The sequence below is a fragment of the Megalobrama amblycephala genome, linkage group LG4, assembly GCF_018812025.1.
Source record: "Megalobrama amblycephala isolate DHTTF-2021 linkage group LG4, ASM1881202v1, whole genome shotgun sequence".
In the NCBI taxonomy this organism is placed as follows: Eukaryota; Metazoa; Chordata; class Actinopteri; order Cypriniformes; family Xenocyprididae; genus Megalobrama; species Megalobrama amblycephala.
The window spans coordinates 6,224,139-6,245,084 of NC_063047.1; the positions used below are offsets into that span (position 1 = coordinate 6,224,139).

At 36.5% G+C, this 20,946-nt stretch overlaps 1 protein-coding gene and 1 long non-coding RNA gene across 6 annotated transcripts in view; one reads left to right on the top strand and one right to left on the bottom strand.

The window, feature by feature from the left end:
• The window catches only part of stard8 (StAR-related lipid transfer (START) domain containing 8), an 82,537-nt gene that overhangs the window by 59,834 nt on the left and 1,757 nt on the right, over nt 1–20,946 (bottom strand). The window contains exon 1 of one of the 4 annotated variants that reach the window (XM_048187031.1): nt 19,171–19,586. The exons of 1 other annotated variant lie outside the window; for it this stretch is intronic. In XM_048187031.1, coding sequence (XP_048042988.1) covers nt 19,171–19,285 — 115 coding nt within the window. In that variant the 5' untranslated portion in view covers nt 19,286–19,586. Of the gene's footprint in view, nt 1–18,589; nt 18,621–19,170; nt 19,587–20,946 lie in introns of those variants that run through there. 2 more of the 4 variants (XM_048187029.1, XM_048187034.1) reach the window with 2 other exon arrangements.
• On the top strand, nt 572–3,316 carry LOC125266414. Of its 2 annotated transcripts, none has more exons than XR_007184489.1 (6): nt 572–746; nt 846–953; nt 1,227–1,298; nt 1,738–1,827; nt 2,612–2,724; nt 2,815–3,316. It is a non-coding gene; the product is annotated as an uncharacterized LOC125266414 (long non-coding RNA). The 2 variants fall into 2 exon arrangements; XR_007184490.1 differs by having other exon boundaries at nt 879–953.

Genomic DNA, 20,946 nt, shown 5'->3' on the forward strand with positions numbered 1-20,946 from the left:
ATCGTGTTCCCATGGGGTACTTAGAAGTACCTTTTGGGTACACATCCTGTAGGGTACAAAAAAGTACCTTATTCAAGTCAAAGGGTACACTTCCTGTGGGGTACTAAGAAGTACTTTTCAAGTTACAGGGTACACAATCCTCTGGGGTAGCAGCTACCTTTTCTAAGACTGATAGAGCCTTTGTCATAATTTGTAAATGTGGTATGCCTTGGACAGATTGACACAATAAATGTGTTATCTCCTGGGCGGGCAGTTTGTGTTTATGAAAATAAAAACAATACATATATTTCGTATGGTATAAAAAGCTCTATAAATGATGAATAATCATTTATAAAAATAAATACACATTATATATATTTCAATTTATTACAATGTTAACGGCTGTTTTTTTGTCGGCCAATCACGTCACGCCTCTCGTCTTTTCAAACTGCGGCGGATCGCGCTCTTTTCACTCCGGCCTGGTTTGAGGGGAATCGCGATGCTTTGGACCGTTCCGTAAGTTACGGTAGATAATACTTGTTAAAATGCGTAGTGCTGAAAAAAACGATCACAGAAATAGTTAGCTAACAAATATGTTGTTAATTAGTTGGAGAGTGGCGACGTGCGTCGAGCAGTGTAGCGTTAGTGAAGTGTTAGCCAGGCAGAGCGCACGACAAGCTGTCCAGCACACCAGATCATTATAAACAACTAAAAGAGTGCATTATAAGTGAAGGATTTAACGTGGAGCGTTTGCTTTGCTGCATCAGGTACGTTCACAGTGCTCCTGTGATGTGTTTTGCGGTTGACCGAGTGAAATGTTGTCTGTTCTCATCGCATTACTTTCTACGGTATGAATTTTCTTCAAGGACGTTGTCAAGAATTTGATTTGATGTTGACAGAGATGAAGGTTTGACCGATTTCACGTCAAGCACAGGAGGCCTACCACAAATGCTGGAGAGTGCCGTCAAATCCAGGTAACGTATTTTGTTTTTTGTATAGTAAATGTATTTTTAATGTGAGGATATTTTAGATGACTTTTTATACAATATAATTTGCAATCTATGTTCTGTCTGTCAATCTATCTTATGCCTTGGTTGTTGTCAGCTGGCCTCTAAATTTCTCATGATATAACTTATTAACATGCAGCTTACAACATCATCTGACTGTTTGATAGATATTAGAAATGAATGTATTTTGTTGAGATCAATACTTTGTTCTTAAATTTTTTTGTTCTTTGATTTAATCAGCAGTGAAGATGAACATCTAAGGGGACTCCCACAATGGCTTGAGTACTAATGCTGCTCAGATATGCTGTGTGTGTAGGTCTCATTGCATTTCAGTCTTTACTTATTTTCTTCTTTTACATAAAGTTATAAAAAAATAATTCTACTCACCCTCATACTGTTACAAACCTGTGTGAGTTTCTTCTGTTGAACACACAAGAAGACATTCTGAAGAATGTTGGTAACAGGACACTTGATGCTATCCATTGACTTATAGTATTTTTATATTTTTTTTTCCCAACTAAGTCACAGGCTACCGTCAACTGTCTGGTTACCAGCATTCTTTAAAAATATCTTTTATGTTCAGCAGAAGAAAGAAACTCATGCAGGTTTGGAACATGAGGGGAGTAACAATAACATTTTCATTTTTTGGTGTAATATCCCTTTAAGATATTTTAATAGACAATGCAAAAGTTGATATATTTGCTGATACTGATATATTTTGAAAATGTTTCCTCTTTTGGATAAATAACAGATGGAAAGACTGAGGAGTTGAAAGCTGATTCTACCCTGGAAAGGAGTAATTTTCTCTTTTAGAGGGGATGGAAGACCAAGCAGATACTATGTAAGTGTGAAGTCTTTACTTACACGCACATCTCTTGTTTAATTTATCATAACAAATATTCATTAATATGACTTGACGTGAAGGAGGACAAATGCAGGTAATTGCACATGTTGATCTCTGACTGTTTAGGTTTCTTTAGTGCAAATCTATGGAGCTGCTGTAAATACATAATAATGGTAATGGTACACATTCAAGTCTTAATGAAAAAAAAAAAAAAACCTCTTCACCCTTACTAACTTATTTAACCTTAAAAACACATGCATTGAGTGTAAAATGTGGACAGTTTAGTCTTAAAAAAATAAATAAAATAAACTTCATGGTTGCCATCCTCTGTGGCTGGCTTGTCAGTATTGTAATATTGTGGTTATCACAACAACCCTAGGCCCATAGGCTGCTCTTAATTAGGGCTGCACGATTAATTGCATGCGATTGTCACGCGCATTTCGTCAGTAAAACCGGTTCCCTGATTACCGCTAAATCGCCATCACCTGCTTTCAAATGAAGCGGCATTTAATAGACAGAACCGTAGATCACTGACAAGCCACGCAATATCGCGTTCATATCGCAGATGAATCGCCTTCGATAATGAACGCGATATTGCGTGGCTTGTCTATTAAATGCCGCTCCATTTGAAAGCAGGTGATGGTGATTTAGCGGTAATCAGGGAACCGGCTTTACTGACGAAATGCGCGTGACAATCGCATGCGATTAATCGTGCAGCCCTACTCTTAATCCTACACTTAAACATTTGTTGCATCTCTAATCTGTTTTCATTAATTTTCAGATTAAAAAGTGCTACACAATGATGGTTGTTCTTGCATATCTTCTGCCACCGTTGCCTGGAAGTCGATGCAATGTTAAATCTGAAATTTCATTTTTCAATTTAATTTTGTACCAGTAAGTTTTACATGGACCGTTATTTTTGTAATGATGTCTTGATGCATTATAAACTCCTAAAATGTATTTATTTTTTCCCTTAACTCTTAGCGTGGAGCCACTATTGCATCCCTCTGCAGCAGTTTTGAGACCGCATCAAAGACCAGACCACAGCCAATCTACATTGGAAGTTTGAAGAGCACAACATGACAGTACATCATTACGAGGATTGACAGAGTAACCATTCCTGTGGATGAGGGCCTGATGTGCTGTGGACAATATATTCTAGGTGTGAAACTTGTCCTGTCCACCACAGATTAGTTTGGTCTTTTCTTTCTAAGACTGGAGCATCTAATATTGAAACACCACATTCACTCTGTCAATATCTTGGATGGCATTGGGTGAGTAAATTATTAGGAAATTTTCTTTTTGGGGTGAACTAATCCTTTAAGCATACAATGAACACTCACAGTAGCTTTTAGTCAATATAAAGCGTTATGTTATCTTATGTTATGTTCTTACACTGCAGTAAGTAATGCATTCATAAAGTGATTCTCTATTAAAGTTGTTTAAATGTGAAAAACTTTGTTTATTAAAGTTTATTGCAAACGAAGATTGTGGTGTGCGGTCGTTATTCTCTTTCCAGTATTTTAATTTGTACAGTTTAACTTCTTTTAAATCATTGATTGTGGGAAAACAAAACATTGCTTTCTTTTGCTCTCATTCTTTTCTATTTATCAAGGACATTTTTGCCACTTTATAGGTACAATGGCATCGTCGCTGGGGTGGTACCCCTAACGAGAACAAATTGGTACCATCTAATGGGGTACATTTTTGTACCAGTGGATTAAGGTACAAATGTATTGCTAAGGTACCAAATTGTCTCTCAAAAGGTACAATATAAAAGGGTACCATTGCTGTACCTCGGGGGTGAGCGATGACCAGCGATGAGCCATTTGTACCCTCAAAGGTACATATTTGTACCTAAAAGGCACAAACTGTAGGGGTACTTCTTTGTACCCATTAATATGGTACAAGTTTGTTCCCCTTGGGGGTACTGCCCCAGCGACGAGCATTTGTACCTTTTTTTGGTCTTTTCTGTACCTTTATTTCTGAGAGTGCAGCTTTAACTTAGCAATTATTGGAAGGCAGGCATGCTACAAATGTTTGGTTAAGTTTTGTTCACGCTGCAAATCAAAAGACAACAGTACAGACTAAAAGATTTTAGATTTAAGAAACCATATCATTACTGATTAAAATATAGAAAATAATATTGTCAATCCACACAGCTGACATGTTTAACAGCTTATCCACATTGTGGGCATGATATAGATGCTGAACACAGGCAAAACGTGCCTTTGGAAAAGCACTAATTAAACATCTGTTTTGGTCACACATTTTGGCCCTCCAAAACCATTTCCTTCTGAAACCAGAAATAGCCGTTTCAGTAGCCGAAATTCGGTGCATTAAAACTGCATTCTAACAGGCTATTGTTTTTGCAACATGAATGACATAGCTAATCGATAATGTCGGCTTGCACATAGTTAAAATAACAATTACAATATATTATCGTAGATGAAACATATTGCAACCCCTTGCTGAATGGTGCAGAAAATCCATCTGGTTTTGGTATGAAAAATAATTATGCATTCAATTCTATCGCTTTAAAAAATGACTGAGAGGAGTAGTTAAACAAAGCAAATGAGTCCCGCTGATACTAAATTCTGATTGGATCAAAGTTCAGACGGTCTGTAGTCATTTCCTGTTCCCTGGGATTTGCTGTCATTCCTTGGGTCCTGTGAGAATGAGGGGAGAGGAAAGGAGTGGTGAAGGAGAGGGGGAAAGAACAGACAGTTCAGGAAACAAGGGATCAGACAGGAAAGCACAAACGAAAATGTCACGGTGCAAAAAGGGAGTGGCGTTGTCGTACACGCATCACTTCCTTTTTGATGGGCCTCTTTGATGTCTATCAGAAAACAGACACAAAACGCACACGAACAAACACATGCCCAGTCGTACACATCAGATACAGAAAGACGGAAAGTAGGACAAAAGTGAAACAGACCATGAGAGAATCACGAGAGTGAGACAGACAGACGATGTAATATAAAAGAGGAAATGAATGATGGGGAGTCACTCAGCTTTGACCTCATGATATATTCTAAAATACTCTCAAGCCAATCATCAAATGCTAAAGGCAACATCAGCTCAATAACTGTGACAAACTGAGCAGAAGATGGCCGTGACAATCTGTTCCTCTCTCAAACACACGCTATTACTTTACATATGCACACCGAGCTTTTTCAGCACACACACGGACATACTGCTACACACAGCATTTCCACTTCAAACACAGCATGACAGACTCACACACACAAAATATAGCAAGAAAACTGAAGTCGAAAGCCGCTTCAAACGCTTCAGATTGCTTCAAACGCATGTGCTTTCTTGTGAGCATTTTTAAGCAGTGTGCATCTATAACTTGTTGCTAACCCAAAATGATGATGAACAAAATGATCCAACAAGAGAAACAGATTAATTCAATTTATAAAATCAAGAAAAGATCATCTAATTTAATATACAACATGTACAAAAACACTATTAGCATTAAGGCCTGTTCAACACAAATATTCTGTATGAAAATTTGGTAAGATTTGACCAAAAGTGTAAATCTTATTGATTGGCCAGTTTTCTTTGCAGTGTGATTTAAAAAAAAAAAAAAAAAAAAAAAAACAGAGAGAGATTAAAACACCAATCCATAAATTGATACTCATTGATATTAGCATTCAAATTTTTATCACAGCAATTTTTCATACCAAACACAGAAAACCATTTCTTATTCCAAACAAGTTCCAAACACTGTTGAACTAAAGAGTAACTGCACTAGGGTTGGGCGATGTCCCCTAAATTGGCAGTTGACGATGTTTACAGTAAAACATTGCGATGGACGATGATATCGTCGGGTGGGGGTGGGGAGGGGATAATTTTAATTATTTTTAATTTAAATACATATAAGTACAAACAAAACAATACATTTAGAGTTTGTAAAATACACACTGATGTAGCCTATATAGAAGTGGCAATAACAATTATTTCCATTATAATTAAGGACACGTTTTATTCATATCAGATACACATTGTGTAAGTAACTTTAAAGTTTACTCTATTCTTCCCCAGTTCACCGCTTACTTACTTCGGGAGAATTGGATGAATTCACGTTGTAAATCCAACAGAACCTACGGCACAAACTAACATGGCGGCGCCCATAACGTGTATAGCTCAACTAACGCGATCATTATAAAGGTGCTCATATTTGACAATCGGAATATCAGACATTTCATGTTATAGTTAACAAATTTGTAAATATTTTGAATAAAAAAGGAAAACTGAAATAAAAGCAGATCATCAGTCATACAGCGCTGCGGTGTGTGACACGACAAGCAATGACGCGTCACCATGGAAACAATAAAGTAATATGTTCTAAATAACGGTCGCCAGAATATTTTAAACTTACGTGCGAAAGGGTTATTTTATTTCCCAACTAATGACTCATCTGGGCTTTCCAATAGGTATGCCTGACAAGGTATTTTCACAAACTAACACACGTCACGTCTCTGGCATAAACTACAGTATTAAAAATAGCATATATGCATTAGTTATATTCTCAATTTAATTTACAGAGCAATTCCTGCAAAGATTTTAGATTAACTATAGTCTATAGAAGAGAGTGTGTTGACTCGCAAGACTCGCAACGGAGCGGGGCGGGGGCGTGGCATCACGATGGTGTCTCTCCATTGTGATGTTGGTCAGCCATCACGATGGACGATGATACCCTAAACTGCACTAATGATAATAAACACCTTCGAACTACCATTGGTCCATGGTGATTACGAAATAAGTAGGTGCGCTCTGAGGCTCCGCCTTCTTTGACGTGAAAATCTTCTCTGGTTCATTTCTTCTGTTCAGTCCGAGGTCAGATGCGATGAAAAACGTGAACACATGGGAGTATTCAATATACTATAATTTATACAACATATTATAATTCATTACTACATTATATATATATATATATATATATATATATATATATATATATATATATATATATATATATATATATATATATATATATATATATATATATATGTTGCACAAGCAAGTGGCAAAACATTTAAACGTGTTAAAATCAAACATTTTAAATTAAAACACTTGACAAAAACAGCTGACTCTCATGCCTTTTCTTTTGCATTTAAAAGGTGTATGCCCCATTTTACAAGATGTAAAATAAGTCTCTGATGTCCCCAGAGTGTGTATGTGAAGTTTTAGCTCAAAATACCGCACAGATCATTTTTTATACCATGTTAAAATGGCCACTTTTAGTGGTTGAGCAAAAACACGCCATATCAGTGTGGGCCCTTTAAATGCAAATGAGCTGCTGTGCTCAGCCTAAGAGGGCGGAGCTTCAAGAGCTCATTCTCCCCTGTCAGGATTCAGTCAGGACGCGCTATAATGTCAGAAACTGCGAATATATGCTGCATGGAGATAGAACAGGTATAGTTTAGTTCAATTACGGTTATAACTTATATTGTCTTGTTTTTATCCACTATATTACTACAAGCCTGTTGTACTATCTGAATGATGGCCAAAACTTTACAGATGAGTTTTATGACGTTTATTGTACTTCACACAAAATATGAAGCATCCGGGGTTTTTTTAACTCTAGAAAATCTCTGTAAGAGCTTAACAAAACACAGTGGAAGTGTGCATTAAAATATTATCCATAAACTCTCTCTCTCTCTCCCTTGTATTATCATCAACATACATAGCGAAGTACACAGAAACACTTGTTACATAACTAACAGTAAACATATATATAAAGACATTATGCCTTTTCGGGTGGTGGTTAATAAACAATAAATATTATAGAGGTAAACTTTATGTCCGTAAATCAACTCCGATGAACTGTAATAAAGTGCTCTCACCTTCCTTACTGCTGTATCCAGTATCACTCTGGAGACAGTAAACTAGGTCACAAACAGTTTGTACTTGTATATCCTTGAGTAGCATATTTTTAGCACAACCTCTGTTTTGTATTGTCCCTTTGTATTGATATTCGTTCACTATGCAGTCCGGTATGAAATGATTTGCGCAGACAAATGAATTTTGGTAGAATTGAGGGAGCATTCTCTTGGAAAACCAAGTTAATCCACCTTGTTTTCAGCGGCTCAGATTTAGGGAGTAAATGGAGAGAGCTCTGTGGATTAATCCATCCAGCTACAGAACACCCAAAACGCTTGGGAGACATTCTTGTCAGTGCAGCAATGGCAGACTGTGTAAACTTGCTGTGAACGCGCTCAGGGCGGTTCTATGTTAAAACGGCAGTGTCTGTCAACATTCATGGGCGGGGCCTGTGGCTAATGTGATGTCACACTGTCAGGGATCTAGAAACGGCTTGTTCTGAGACACTGCTTATGATTTATGGGGATTAAAAAAAAGGAGTGGGTGGATTTTTATCACTATAGGGTGGCTGTGGACACACACTGCCAACACATATTTATGTCCAAACACCATGCAAAAGTGAATTTTGCAGAATAGGTTTAAATCTTTAAATTTTTGTACAAGAAATCCTGTGGGTCATTAACTGTTTTACCACCTTGACGAAGAAACAAGTGCCATCCATTATGTCATTTTGTTTATCTAAATGTGAGGTCAGGTGCAGTTTTCTGTGCTTTACACTGGGCAAAAAGCCATGTGTTGACTGAGAAACACAGTAGAGTTTGAATTAGATGCATTTATTGTGAAATTACTAAATTTTGTGTCAATCCATGTTTATTTTAATGTTGTCACTTTAATTCAGTGCGTGCAGCAAAAATAGACTCCGTGTGGAAACGATCGCTGCACTGCTGCATACGCACCCCTTCTGGAACGCACTGCTGGACCGCATCTGTGTGCAGTGTGAACCATAGACTGTAAAAAAAAAAAAAAAAAAAGACGGATGACGCACCTTCACTCTCTTCCATTGTAGTAACTGAAGCCACCAGTGTTGCAATATGGCGCTGACATCTTGAGTCTCGAGTCTGCGCATAGTGAACTTGGAGCCCAAGTCTGCACAGTAGTGAGCACGAAGGAGCTGCGATATCAAGGTCCCACCCAAACTCAGAACAACTCATTATGTCGGTGTGAAATGAATAGTTAGAAAATGTAGAAATTAAAGTTAATGCTCCAATCTCCTCGTGAAGATCCAGAAAAAGTCCATTGGTGCCTCAGTGACTACTTCATATTTAGAGAAGCTGTAAATCTCAGCTGTCAATCATGACGTCTCACCCCTGTTTTTATACCATCAAATAACTAACTAAAACCAAATTTATTTAAAGAACAAACACTTGAACTAACACCAGCGTGATAAAAACTGCCAAAAACGACAGAAACAGTCTTTGGGAAAAAAAAATTTAATGTGTAAATTGATTGTTTAGTTTGTCTCACGTTCCATTACATTTCATGGAGAGGGCGGAGTTTATGACCTATAACTGAAAAGCAATTAGTTAAAGGTGCCCTAGAATTAAATACTGAATTTACCTTGGCATAGTTAAATAACAAGAGTTCAGTACAATGAAAAGACATACACTGAGATTCAAACGCCATGGTTTCCCCCTTCTTATATAAATCTCATTTGTTTAAAAGACCTCCGAGGAACAGGCGAATCTCAACATAACACCGACTGTCACGTAACAGTTGGGATCATTAATATGTACGCCCCCAATATTTGCATATGCCAGCCCATGTTCAAGGCATTACACAAGGGCAGCCAGTATTAACATCTGGATCTGTGCAGATCTGAATAATCAGACTAGGTAAGCAAGAACAATAGCGAAAAATGGCAGATGGAGCAATAATAACTGACATGATCCATGATATCATGATATTTTTAGTGATATTTGTAAACTGTCTTTCTAAATGTTTCGTTAGCATGTTGCTAATGTACGGTTAAATGTGGTTAAAGTTACCATCGTTTATTACTGTATTCACGGAGACAAGAGCCATCGCTATTTTCTTTTTTAAACACTTGCAGTCTGTATAATTCATAAACACAACTTCATTCTTTATAAATCTCTCCAACAGTGTGTAATGTTAGCTTTAGCCACGGAGCACTATCAAACTCATTCAGAATCAAACGTAAACATCCAAATAAATACAATATTTATGCGATTAGACATGCTGCATGACGAAAACTTAGTAAAGATCCATTTTGGCGGTTATATTAGCTGTGTGAACTGTGTTTATGCTGTTCAAGGCAAGCGCGAGCTCCGGGGGCGGGGGAGCACGAGAATTAAAGGGGCCGCAACCTATATATCGGTGCATAGTTAATGATGCCCCAAAATAGGCAGTTAAAAAAAATGAATTAAAAAAAAAAAAAATCTATGGGGTATTTTGAGCTGAAACTTCACAGACACATTCAGGGGACACCTTAGACTTATATTACATCTTTTAAAAAGATGTTCTAGGGCACCTTTAATCAATCAAAAGATCAATCAATGAATCTATGAACGCACAGGCCATTGAATTGATGAAACAATGACTCTATGGATGAATCCATAAAAGAATCTATGAATGAATGTATAATATCCATAATCCATCAATCCAAACAAAAAATTACAGACTAGACAAAAGGAAAACATGACATTTCCATTTAATCATAAAATATCACTAAAATCTTAATATAATTTGGACCATTTCACTGAACTCACACTTGTCAATATCATTATCATCAGCCAAGATCATCAGGCTGAAACACAAGGCAACATAAAAAAGGCAACATAAAAAAAATGCAGCAGTCAGCGGGTGGCCTGTCTAGTCACTGGCCTATTTGGTCAAGAGAGCTCCAAGAACAGCTGTTATTAAAATATTTCTCTTACACACACACACACACACACACACACACACACACACACACACAAGATGCTGCATGGTCATAATTGCAGTGACCTTTCTTGAACAAGACCTCAGAAATTTAGCAGCATACACAGACAGAGACACACAGAGACACAGAGACACACAGACACAGAGACACACAGACACAGAGACACAGAGACACACAGACACAGAGACACACAGACACAGAGACACACAGACACAGAGACACAGAGACACACAGACACAGAGACACACACAGACACACAGACACACAGACCACAGTAATGATAAAGAGTGAGATAATGAAACAGAATGTGAGAACGTTACATCTACTTCCTCTTGTAGAGGCTTGTGGGCTGTTTGCACTTTTACTGTTTGTTTTCTTTGTACTTTCATGCCCTTTTGTATGTCAGTGTCTGTTGTGTTGTGATATGCAGCTCTCACTTAATTTCTTGCAGCAGGGACTGAAAAACAGTGGTTTCCTCTGTGGCATTTCACAGCTGTCTGGATACGGATGACAAACAAGTTCAGTTTGGCAGAAATCAACACCATCAAATACACCGTTATTCTCAGATGTACAAGAGTGCCATTTTTACTTAAGTTCAGTCTAGCCAGACCACTGAGACCTCATCAGACCAATGTGACTGAACAAATATCGACCCAACAGGTCAAGATCCAACTGAGATCTCATCCACACAAGCTTGCATGTCAATCTTTCTGTTTGACTTCATTTTTCCCCCAAGTACTAATCCCTGACAGCAGCACAGATGCAGTATTTGTCCCTGTGCAAATTCAATGTCAAATCAAACAGAACAGTAGTCTTAATAATATTTATATACAATATTTAATTATATATAACATTTTATAGCATTTATATAATATTATAGAGACATACACCACTATTCAAAAGTTTAGGGTCAGTAAGAATTTTTGAATATTTTCGTAGTCTCTTACTCTCACCAAGACTACAGTAAAAACCGTATTATTGTGTAAAGTATTATTATAATTTAAAAAAAAAAGTTTTCTATTTTAATATAGAAGTGTCTCACGTGACTGCGTTCCCAAACACCAAGTATCCGCCACTGAATGCAAGATAAAACGACAACATTTATTGCATTTCATCTGCGCGCTCTGAGACGCAAGTCATTTATGATGTACAAAAAAAGAGCCACAGTGGCTTCCCCAATTGCAGAAACTTCCAGTTTTATTACAGATACTTTGCGCCAATTTCCCAGGAAGTGACGATTTTGTTCTCTTGAAAACATGGGATGGAAATGCTGCATTATTTGAAAATGTTTTATGTGACATTCGAATTTTGTGCTTAAGTTAAATTCACAACTTTGAATGGAAACATAGCTAGTGTCACATGGTCCACCAGAAATTATTCTAAACTACTGATTTGGTGCTCAAGAAACATTTCTTATTATCATTAACATTAAAAACAGTTACTGAAAACAGCAAGCATCCTTGCCAAGTTAAAAAAAACAAAAAAACAACAACAAATAACTTACTGACCCCAAACTTTTGAACGGTAATGTATTTATTATATATAATAATTATATATGTAATATTAATGTCCTTTGTTAGGTTTACATCGTAAAGCTATTCAAAATAGTTATTGATGTCATTTAGTCATTTATTTGCACATTATATTTTAATTTTATTTAATACATTTTACTGTAAGAAAGACAATGAAACATTTGATTGTACTTATTTCTTAGTAAATATATATTCAGCGTTGAACTACAATTTACTATCAAATTTATGCTGCTTTGTTGTAATGTTTAAATTATTCAAAATAAGTAGCACAAGATATATATATATATATATATATATATATATATATATATATATATATATATATATATATATATATATATATATATATATATATATATATATATATATATATATATATATATATAGACAGACAGACTTACAGACAACATTTATTTCACCTGACCTATAACACTCAACATTAATCTCATCTAATAACTCTGAGGCACCAAGGAAGTAGCTAAGGCATCAAGCTTGACAACATTAGGACCCCATAGAGTATTGGATCTCTCTTACTGTCTGGAATGGATGTAACAAAGTTGGTGTCAGTTATGTTTATTATAATATCTTTATTTCTGTAATAGGATAAAAAGAAGACCTGGAGATATGGAAGTAGGAACTTTTCATGTACTTTTTTTATGTTGCAACACTGGATTTCCATGCTTGCTTCCTCTCAGCTGATATTCTATGTTACTACTGTATCATCATGACATGACCATCCACAGGCTCAAACCAAAAAGCCACACCAGCACATGACAAGCTCACTGCCTGCATTCAGAAGGGTCATGTCATATATCTTCCACTCTACAAATTCTTCGGAATTATCCCAACATTTGAAACTAATCGCTAGTTTATTTGTACAAGATACTTAATCATTTCAGTCTGATTTTAACAGTTTGAACATTGTTTGTCTTGTGAATGTGAAATGCACAGTACAATGAAGCTTTTCAAAGTTATCGAATGAAGGTCCACAAATTCAACAGAACAACATGAGCTCAATATTTTTTATCTCATTTCACATGCAAAGAGTGCATTTACATAAGACTCTTTAAAGACACAGCTCCAAAAAACAAAAAAAACAAAAGGTCACTTCAGATCAGATTAGAGTCCAATTCTCACTGTTAAAGGATAGTTCACCCAAAAATGAAAATTTGATGTTTATTTGCTTACATCCAGGGCATCCAAGATGTAGGTGACTTTGTTTCTTCAGTAGAACACAAATTATGATTTTTAACTCCAACCGTCACGGTCTGTCAGCCAAATAATGTTTTAGAGGTAAAAAAAAATTATATAAATACCGTTCGGTTTCTCGCACAAACCGATCGTTTCGTGTCTTAGGACATCAATGTGTCCTCACGAGCCACAGGGTTTAATTTGAATTTGTCTGTCATGTTTTTCCCATTTACACGCATTATTTGGCTGACAGACCGCGACGGTTGGAGTTAAAAATCATCATTTGTGTTCTACTGAAGAAACAAAGTCACCTACATCTTGGATGCCCTGGGGGTAAGCAGATAAACATCAAATTTTCATTTTTGGGTGAACTATCCCTTTAACTAACTTTGACTTTTGCCTCATTAAAATAAATATGAAAAAATAAAATTATATATTTTATTTATTATATACATTTTATGATATATACTTTTTATAGACTGATATTTGTCCTAAGATTGTGGGCCAAATGCTTGAGCCAAGTTTTAATGAGTTGTACACAAAAAAAAAAGTTGTCCCTGAGAGGTAAAATTATGTCTGACTCTTCCCATAATCTATAAGAAGAATATCAACTTTTGACATCAAACCAAAGACAGAGTATCATATGCCAGAATGAACAGATTACGGAAATCTTTTGTTCATCATTTGGTAAAAGTTATAAACCAGAATTGGGGGTCTAAGTAGGCCTCTGAAGAATGAATGTGTATTAACATACTTATATATATATATATATATATATATATATATTTTTTTTTTTTTTTTTTTTTTTTTTTTTTCTCCAAGTGGTGTCTATTGTAGGGCTGGAAAAGTAATCAAAACCGAAATTCAGAACTTCTAACTGATGTAATTTTCCCATGTCGGTCATTTTTGTTTTTTTAATACTGTTAATACTTTCCCCTTAAAACATACTACTGCATATGTAGACATGTGACTCTGACCCGTCCAGTCAACGGCATGGAAGCAACACCGAGGCAAACTCAAACACTGAGTCAACACACACAGACAGCGGCGATCCCCAAAGTGAGATCACTTTCGCATACATCCTCACAAAAGTTTGTCATTTGTATGCGTTTAAAGCATAGACTGTAAATAAATATGGACGAAGTGTCCGTGATATCACCCGTAGGTTTCTGAAGAGCATTTTAAAGCTAAAGCTGGTGGGACGTGAGTGGAGCTGAGGTGACGTGACGGCAGCAGACAAACGGCCAGTAGTGACAGCAGCGACAATCCACCTGTCACTCAAGTGGCTGCGCCCTTAAAGGATTAGTTCATTTTCAAATAAAATTTTCCTGATAATTTACTCACCCCATGTCATCCAAGATGTTCATGTCTTTCTTTCTTCAGTAAAAAAGAAATTAAGGTTTTTGATGAAAACATTCCAGGATTTTTCTCCTTATAATGGACTTCAATGGCCTCCAAATGGTTGAAGGTCAAAATTACAGTTTCAGTGCAGCTTCAAAGGGCTTTAAACGATACCAGACGAAGAATAAGGGTCTTATCTATTGAAACGATCGGTCATTTTCGGAAAAAAATACAACTGTATATGCTTTATAAACACAAATGATTGCCTTGCATGTGCTTCCGCTTTCCGTATTCTTCAAAAAGCTTACGCTGTATGTCCTATGTTTTCATCAAAAACCTTAATTTCTTTTCGACTGAAGAAAGACATGAACATCTTGGATGACATGGGGGTGAGTAAATTATCAGGAAAATTTTATTTGAAAGTGGACTAATCCTTTAATTATGCAGAACTTTAAGGCTTAATATAATTTAAATGGATTAAAAAAAACAAAAAACAAAAAAAAAAACACCCCCCTCACAGTTGTCATGAAGGGCAAAATTATATAGACCAAAACCACAATTGGTACAAACCACAATTTGTACCAGCCTGTAAACATGTTTCTTTCTGCTGTAAAGTTGGGCATTTTAACATGGGGCTCAATGAGATTCTGCTCTCTTTTGGAGCCTGTCTCTAGCAGCCAGGCGATGAATTGCAGTTTAAGTCACTTCTGTATTGGCTTCAAGAGAAACAAAGAGAGGTTGCTGCTTGGTTTAAAGGCTTGCCAGTTTGGACATTTAAGCTATTTTAGACCATTGGATGTGTATCATTCATTATACTGAGCTACTGCACTGATGCATTGCGGCACACAATAGCTCGCACATCACGTGAAGATCTTGTGCACAGAGAGGATCGCAGAAACTCGTTGTCAACGCTGTGATTTATCGCTAAAGTAGCTTTGAAACTCAAAAAGTTATAGCATATATTTTTCTACTTTTGAAGTAACTACTTACAACCCACAGCTTCAAAATTAAAAGAGATGGTATGACTAATTCAAGTTATGTTGGAGCACTCTGCTAAATTCAAATGTGCTTTCACGCTTTGGCTGGTTAATTATGAGGGCAAAAAAAAAAAAAAAAAAGTCACGATTAATAATCATTCATTAATTCGTAATTGAGGTAAAATGTTCAATTAATTGAGATTTTAATTTTAGGTCATATCGTCCAGCCGTAGTCTATTGTAGTGTTGCACGATGTACCGGTACTAGAAAGGTATCGCAATACCCTGCTTTTAAAAGTGATCTTCATTTTATTAGTACCGGTACTTTGAGTACCAGCTGTATTTCCTAATGTGCGACAGCAGGGGGCAGTGTGCATGCAGCGCGCTGCTTCTAAGGCACATTGAGTGTGTCTTTATTCCTCTCAACTGCGCAACGACTTTTATGGTGATGAAACGAGATGTATGGTTGCAAATACAGGTGCTCTTGCAGACCGTCCACAAATTGTTGAGAAAGCAGATGCACAAAGTGAAATAATGGCATTATTTTGCTTACATTGCCGACAGTCAGGGCAAGCCCATGGACACCACAAAGCCCGTCTGCAAAAGATGTTACAAAATAACACAAGCGAAGGGAGTCAAAAGCATCTTGCCGACAAAAATCCCGATATGTACAAAGAATTTAAAGAGCGACAGGTTAGTGAATGTGATACCAGCATTATGTTTATGCTCTCAAACATTAAAGGTGCCATCGAACGTTTTTTTACAAGATGTAATATAAGTCTAAGGTGTCCCCTGAATGTGTCTGTGAAGTTGCAGCTCAAAATACCACATAGATTTTTTTTAATTGATTTCTTTAACTGCCTATTTTCAGGCATAATTAGAAATGCGCCGATTCAGGTTGCGGCCCCTTTAAATCAGGCGCTCTCTGCCCCCTCCCGAGCTCTCGACTACCACTGCATAAACAAAGTTCAAACGGCCAATATAAACCTCAAAATGGATCTTTAAAAAGTGTTCGTCATGCAGCATGTCTAATCGCGTAAGTACAGTGTTTATTTGGATGTTTACATTTGATTCTGAATGAGTTTGATGGTGCTCCATGGCTAATGGCTAATGCTACACTGTTGGAGAGATTTATAAAGGATGAAGTTGTGTTTATGCATTATACAGACTGCAAGTGTTCAAAAATGAAAATAGCGACGGCTCTTGTCTCCGTGAATACAGTAAGAAACGATGGTAACTTTAACCACATTTAACAGTACATTAGCAACATGCTAACGAAACATTTAGAAAGACAATTTACAAATATCACTAAAAATATCATGTTATCATGGATCATGTCAGTTATTATTGCTCCATCTGCCATTTTTCGCTATCATCCTTGCTTGCTTACCTAGTCTGATGATTCAGCTGTGCACATCCAGACATTAATACTGGCTGCCCTTGTGTAATGCCTCGATCATGGGCTGGCATATGCAAATATTGGGGGCGTACATATTAATGATCCCGACTGTTACGTGACAGTCGGTGTTATGTTGAGATTCACATGTTCTTCAGAGGTCTTTTAAACAAATGAGATTTATATAAGAAGGAGGAAACAATGGAGTTTGAGACTCACTGTATGTCATTTCCATGTACTGAACTCTTGTTATTCAACTATGCCAAGGTAAATTCAATTTTCAATTCGATGGCACCTTTAAATGAGAGTTATTTATTTATTTTACTCAGTAATCTCACTTTTAAAATAATCTTGATAATTTACAGTAATAATCTAAATAATTTTCAACTTTGAGCATAAAATAATAAACATTAAAAATTATATTAAATCCAACTCTGTAACTTCACGGCAATGAAGCTCAAATCCAGAATTATCAGCCTGCACACTGGTGAAGAAAGAAGTCATATGTTATTTATTTACTTTTCCTGCTGTTTTAGGTTTTTGCCATAGTATCGTTTAAGTATCCGTATCGTGATATTTAAGTTGGGTATCGTATCGAAGTCAAAATTTTGGTATCGTGACAACTCTAGTCTATTGTAGTGTCTTATTTGATGTGGATGTGTACTGATGTGAATTAATGTGAGACAGTAAACCGCTGCGGGATGCAAGACAATTTTGGGAAGAAATTCCAAAAATAGTGAAGAAAATTTTTTGAAGAAATTCCAAAAATAGAGTTAAATTGAACGAATATGATGCTTTAGCCTTTAAGTCATCAGAAACATGATCCTCACATGCTCATCATAAGCTCATCAAACTAATCACATAAAAGAGGAAATGGAAAATCTTTATAAAAGCAGTTGACCTTTGAAACTCTTCAGTTTAATGTCCAAAATCCCTTCCAAAATAACAAACGCATTCCTGTCTTCTGGGGCAAACAATTCAACATGATAAAAGTCCTCTGGCACAAGGCAACTATTTCTAAAGACAGGAGGTGCACTTCCAAAATGGGTTAATTGCAGCAACTGGAAAACTCATTAAGATAATCAAAGTCTCTATGGAAATTGGAAACTAGCACTGTCATGTTTGTAATGAGATCAGCAGAAAGTGGCCTCATAAATCAAAAAAAAAAAGAAAATGTAGGGATTGTTATAAGACCAAACATGAGAACACACAGATATGTAAGTTATGTTAATTGAAGGCAATTTCAGATTCTCTCACACTTTTTCTTTCTCCAGATAAAAGCTTTGTGGGCAACCAAAGTAGTTATTAGCAGAGCTACTTTAATGTATATTTCAGCACAGACAGTAACTATGTCTCCAAACCTACTGAGGTACCAACCTAAACCGCACTTCTGAGCATCACATGCACGTGCAGCAGCTATCTATCTAGGGAGGAAGCTTATTATGTAGGCTACCTACCGAGACACATCCAGTATAAACTCAAGGAGAGTGGTGTACTGTAAACTGATCTCTCACTGCCTCACTCACACCTACCTCTCAATACATGCATTTTCCACAGTCGCGTGCGTGCGGTTGTTGGCCTTTTAACAAATGAATAGATCTTTTATTTCAGCTGCTTGCAAAAACGTGGCAGCGCGTGCACACTCAAGTAGACGTATTATAGCTGATAAACAGACTTAATGAACTTTGTATTAGCCGGCTGTCATCAAAAATAAATTAATTAACATGGAAATAAAATTCTAACACCTTCTAAGGAGATAGAAGTAATCAATCTTTACTAAACATGCTATTGGCAGAAACCATGGTTACCAGGGTAAATTTCAGAGGGTTCAGCGATGCATGGGGGAAAACCTCAAGGGTTCGTTTCATTACTGCAACGGAGCCAGTGATACACATAAATATCGATTATACAATATTTCATTACATATTTTATGATTTAACAAACATATCTCATTTGTTATTAAATGAAACACTCATAATCGTATAAAGCATACTTGGACAGACTTTCGAGCCCTTCTGGAAGATTATAATAGACTGACTCGTTGCCGTCTCACACTCACTCCTTAAGAAAATCCTACTCTCCGCAAAAACAATCGTCTCTCTGCATAACTTACCCGCTATCTGCCGCTGTTTCGCCTTCCTCCGTAGTAAAGTCAGGGCTCTGTATGTAGATTGTCTGAAGTGTGAAGTTAGAGATCGCGTCTGTTGGCCATTGCAGCTTTTATCCATTTCCAAACTCCTTCGCTAACTCTCTCCTGACTTCTGAACCCAACTTCTAACCCTGGACTACTTCTTTCTGAGACTCTTGATGCGTTCGAGGTCTTAATCTTGAGACGGAGCAGTGGTTATTCATGCTGCTCCCTCATTATGTTAGCGCTATCGTTTCATTTCTTTAAAATACTCTAATTAAAAGAAGTTTCCGTGGACGCTGCCGTGTAACCATTCAAACCGCTAAGCATCACGGGACATGAAGTCTCTTCACGTGTGCGTCTTTTGACTGTACTGGACTGGTAGTTTCCGTTATGACGCCTAGCGGACTTTTTTTAACAGCTGTTTGATGTTTATATATATATGTATTTTTTATGTTTCGTCATGCAAACTAAGGGCACGTTAATTGCACATAGGTCAAGTTTATTATGTTTAAACTTAAATGTTATTATTTACAGAAACATTTTAAAAAGACTGAGTCAAAATGTTGTGCTATGGACAAAAATAACCTAATATTCGTCTAATATAAACTTTTTGCATTAATCAAGCGATAAAGTGTCCTCAAATCTTATTTGACATGCCATATTTTTTGTCTAAAAAAAATCTTAATAATTATTTCACATACATGTCCTGTATCTGATTTAAAAAATCATAAAAGGGTTGATCCTGCCATAACAGGGTGAATGTAACAACAAATTAAAAACCTGGCCTGATGCCTAGAGGCTCCTGGTATCTGCCATTGTGGACTGATACTTTTTCCTGTCTTTGATCTGAATGACAGTGTAAATATACAAAGTAAATATCTCACACTTATGGTATAGTGCTTGACCAAACTATGTGACTCAATAAAGATCTAATCTGAAGATCAATGGGAAGAACATTTCTAAAGTTCGTTCACATGCCAGAGATTGAACAGTGACGAGATGAAGCAATCACATTGAGTGAATAACCATTAAGAGGAAAGACACTTACATTATTTAACAAAAAAAAAAAAAAAAGAGGTATCACCCATGTGGACTGAAGATGGCTTGTCTGTGTGTGTAATTTACACCAAAAACAGCCACACACACATTAGTTTGTTTGATGAGCTTATTCATTTGCATAGTTTATGGGGACCCTTGCAAACTAGGATGAACTACAAACATTCATAAAATACTGATTAGAGTCAAATAAAGCATAACCACAATGTCCCAGCAGAAACTGGACACTGTGTGCCCTAAAATATGTAATATTTGTTAGTCCGATCATTTTTAAACTAAAACAAGAAAAGACTTCTAGTCTTATTTTAATGTTCCCATAAAGATCAGCAGGTAATCATCCACATAAAACATATACATATAAAAATAAATATAAAGCTATAACTTTTAATTATGTTTTTATAGATTCAAGCACTTCCAGAGAGTGGCTCCAAAAATGGCACACATAAGGAACCCTTGTGCCTCATAGTCTGTGGTGAATAATTACACATTAGGCTAGATATCTACCATGCCATCTGAGGTGTGTTAAAAATAGTATGATCTACTTTCTGTGTCATGTGATCCTACCATTACTTTCCTAAAATGCAACTGGGTGACATCTACAGTAGATGACTGCACAGAGAGGGTAGAGGGCAAGGAGGGCAAGGAGAACAGCTCAAACTATAGATTATGAAATATCATGAAAGTAGTGTCAGAGTGTTTTAT